Source organism: Corylus avellana, chromosome 2 (genome assembly GCF_965113065.1).
Source record: "Corylus avellana chromosome 2, dhCorAvel1.hap1.2, whole genome shotgun sequence".
Lineage (NCBI taxonomy): Eukaryota > Viridiplantae > Streptophyta > Magnoliopsida > Fagales > Betulaceae > Corylus > Corylus avellana.
In genome coordinates, this window is record NC_142491.1 from 10449886 (window position 1) to 10453092 (window position 3207).

Consider the following 3207-nt stretch of genomic DNA (forward strand, 5'->3'; position numbering starts at 1 on the left):
TTTAAACTTGTCTTAGTCATTCACCCACATTTCAATTAAATACGACAACCCCAAATAATTATTAAGCTTTTTTTTTTATATATAACAAAATTTATCCAAAAGTTGGTCGAGATAGCCACGTTAGCGACTGAGCATTGTGAAACAGTTGTATACCACACTTTGATCTAACTCTATTCCATTTAACTGATGTACGTGGTAGCTAGTACCAACCAGCCTTTATTAAAACAGAAAAAAGACTAGCTTTAAAGATGGCGACTCGACATTACAATTTTTTTTAACAAAACCATGGGAAATATATGCGAATTTTTCATTTTAAAATTTTTTTTTTTTTTACTAAAAAGTGTTGAAAAACGTTAGAAAAAAGGAAGAGGAAGTTTCTTTCTTGTTGCAACACTCGTTTGAAATATGGTGAAAGTGGAGTCCCTTTCAAAGTAAAACGAAAGAGCCGTAGACGATCCATTCCTCCTCTCTGCCTCAAACTAGCGAATTAGACAAAGGCAAAACAGATACTGGGCCCCATGCATTAATAGCCCACCGCGTGGCATTTCCTCCGAGTAACCACACGCAAACCCACAAAACACTCTCTAGTCCTTCCTTCCTAACTAGTTGGACTCCCTTTCTCCTTCTTTCTATTTACTTATTAATTTCAGTGCAGTGGCTTTCCCTCGCAATTACGTTCACATCGTTGGGGTATATCGGTCACTCTACCCCTTCTCCCCACTCAGCCCACAGTACATACCCACCAATCACACCACTCCTCTCTGCACAAGCCGCCTCATAACTGAGCCCTCCCCCCCTCCCCTAGCCTACAGCTAGAGAGAAAGGAAGAAATAGAAATTCATAGCCCCAAAAGGCTCGGCTTTTTCAACAAACAGCTGGTGTTCGCTTTCCGAGAGATTGCAGAGAGAGATACTTGATGTGCACGCCATTGTAGCGAGCGAGCTTCACAGAGGTGAGTTTGAAAATCTCTTTTCTTTCTTTCGTTCTTTGGGTAATCATCATCTCTTCTAAAAGCTGACACTTTTTTTGCTGTCTCTCAGAAACGACGCCGGGAAAGCGAAATGCTGGACTACGAATGGGGCAACCCGGGCGCGATGATGCTCTCGGGCGAGGAAGAGCCCGCTCCGGACCCGGACCAGACACGGCAAATCTTCGACCCTTACACCCAAACCTTCAACAACAGCGGCTTCAACCCTCAACCGACGACGGCCGCTTTCTCTCACTTCAACGCCGCGCCTCAACAAACCCATTCCCAGCTCCACCACTCGCTGTTCGACCCACGCGCCTACGCACCACCCAGCGCGTCGTCGTTCCATCCCACCCAACTGCTCTCCCTCGACCACCCCGTTAACGGCGGCGCCGGAAGCGGAGGCGGGTACCTGTTGGTTCCGAAGAGCGAAGAGGCGGTGTCTCGGCCCGTGGACTTTGTGTCCCGGCTCGGGCTTAACCTAGGAGGACGGACGTACTTCTCTTCGGCCGAGGACGAGTTCGTGAACCGGCTTTATCGGCGGACCAGGCCGGCCGAGCCGGGCTCGGCGAACTCACCCAGGTGCCAGGCCGAGGGGTGCAACGCTGACCTCACCCACGCCAAGCACTACCACCGGCGCCACAAGGTCTGCGAGTTTCACTCCAAAGCCTCCACCGTCATCGCCGCCGGGTTGACTCAGCGATTCTGCCAGCAGTGCAGCAGGTTGTGTCCACTTGACGGATTTGCCGTCCCCCTTCCCATGCACTCTTTTTTTGCCAAATGACGAAAGCGCCCCCGGTGGATTGTTCTCCGATCCTGAGGGCATTTGCGTCTGGAAAAACTCTTCCTCTTACTCTTCCTCTTGCTCTTCGTATTGCATTGATTGTTCAGTCGGGCAATTAAGAAGCTTAATTTTAATTAAGAAAGTTTAATTTTGATGCGAAATGACGGAAAGACCACCGGCACGGGGCAGTCCCCACCGGAAGGGAAATGTACAACTAGAACAATCATTTTATCTGTCAGCTCAGTCCCAAAGATGGTTGTAGCTTACCAACTTACGAAGACGCAAATGCCCCTGGAAGATGTGTTATTGATCCAATGATTGGCGCTGCCGTACATGTGGGGATTTCGAGGGCATTTGCGTCCGGAAATTTCACATCGCTGTTTGTGTTTTTCTTTTTCTTTTTTTCACCACTCTTTTTCCGTTCACGTACGCTAATTAATAATATTTACGAAATTGCATTTGTAGTGATTTATAGTTTCTAATCATCGCATTATTCGCTAAACAATTGTCACAGATTCCATCTTCTCTCGGAGTTCGATAACGGGAAACGCAGCTGCCGGAAGAGATTGGCCGACCACAATCGCCGCCGGCGAAAGACCCACCAACAAAATCAAGAACACCTGAAATCCCAGCCTGACAATGCCCGCAATTCCTCCTCTGAAAGTAAGTTGTATATATTAATTGTCAACTAAGCGGAATTTTGAGCTGTGGGGTATATATGATTGTTTTCTTATTGTCATTACAGGGTCTCCGCCGGACTCCGGAGCTCACTCAACATCGTCGGTGACGGTGGCGGTGTCGCCGCCGCGAATGTCATTGGACTGCTTTAGGCAGCGACCTTTTCAAGGCGGAACGGCTTCTTCCGCATCATCAAGTTCACTCTTTTTCCCAAGCGGTTAACATTTTCCTGAAACTGCCAATTTACGTGCTGTTGTAGAAATGGAGGACGAATTAATATTGAGCAATAACAAAGCTTTTAATTTTTCTTTCTGGGTTTCTTTGATCTATTTCCCCTTAGATTTCTGTTTGTAACATCTAATATATTTTCCCTGGAAAACAGATTCCCAAGTTGTTTTTTCATGTTTCAATTCTTTCTCCCTTTTTTTTTTTTTTTTTTTCCGGGAAAGATTGGATTTTTTCCCACAATAGTGTCTGTTTGGTTGCAGGTAAAGTTGTGACAGGCACGGGTGTGCAGGTTTACTTTCGTTTTGGGTATTGCATAATTCACTTTTGTCTTGTACTGGAATTTTCCCGGAAAAAAGCAGTAAAAATTTTCTTGGAATATTTGAGGGGGAAAATAATGCTCACGCCGTCATCAACCTGTCTCCTACATGGAGACTGTACTAAATAAACATATATAATAGCGAAATCAGTGAGATGGCCCATTCATAAATCTAATCTCTCTCTCTCTCTCTCTCTCTCTCTCTATCTCACAAACACACATTATTGGGATCGG

At 46.0% G+C, this 3207-nt stretch overlaps 1 protein-coding gene across 1 annotated transcript; it reads left to right on the plus strand.

Annotated features, from left to right (window-relative positions):
- Nucleotides 1-622: 622 nt before the first annotated feature.
- SPL8 (squamosa promoter binding protein-like 8) lies at nt 623-2747 on the plus strand. The gene is made up of 4 exons (XM_059602551.2): nt 623-952; nt 1041-1690; nt 2266-2414; nt 2497-2747. Exons 2-4 carry the CDS (start codon nt 1062-1064, stop codon nt 2649-2651), a joined length of 933 nt encoding a protein of 310 aa, XP_059458534.1. The 5' UTR covers nt 623-952; nt 1041-1061; the 3' UTR covers nt 2652-2747.
- The last annotated feature ends 460 nt before the right edge of the window (nt 2748-3207 follow it).

Bases quoted from the DNA above. Each gene is read 5' to 3' on its own strand.
- SPL8 (XM_059602551.2), top strand. From the start codon at position 1,062: ATGCTGGACTACGAATGGGGCAACCCGGGCGCGATGATGCTCTCGGGC. The intron at 1,691-2,265 runs GTTGTGTCCACT...CAATTGTCACAG, and splicing joins TTCTGCCAGCAGTGCAGCAG to ATTCCATCTTCTCTCGGAGT. The intron at 2,415-2,496 runs GTAAGTTGTATA...TTGTCATTACAG, and splicing joins CCGCAATTCCTCCTCTGAAA to GGTCTCCGCCGGACTCCGGA.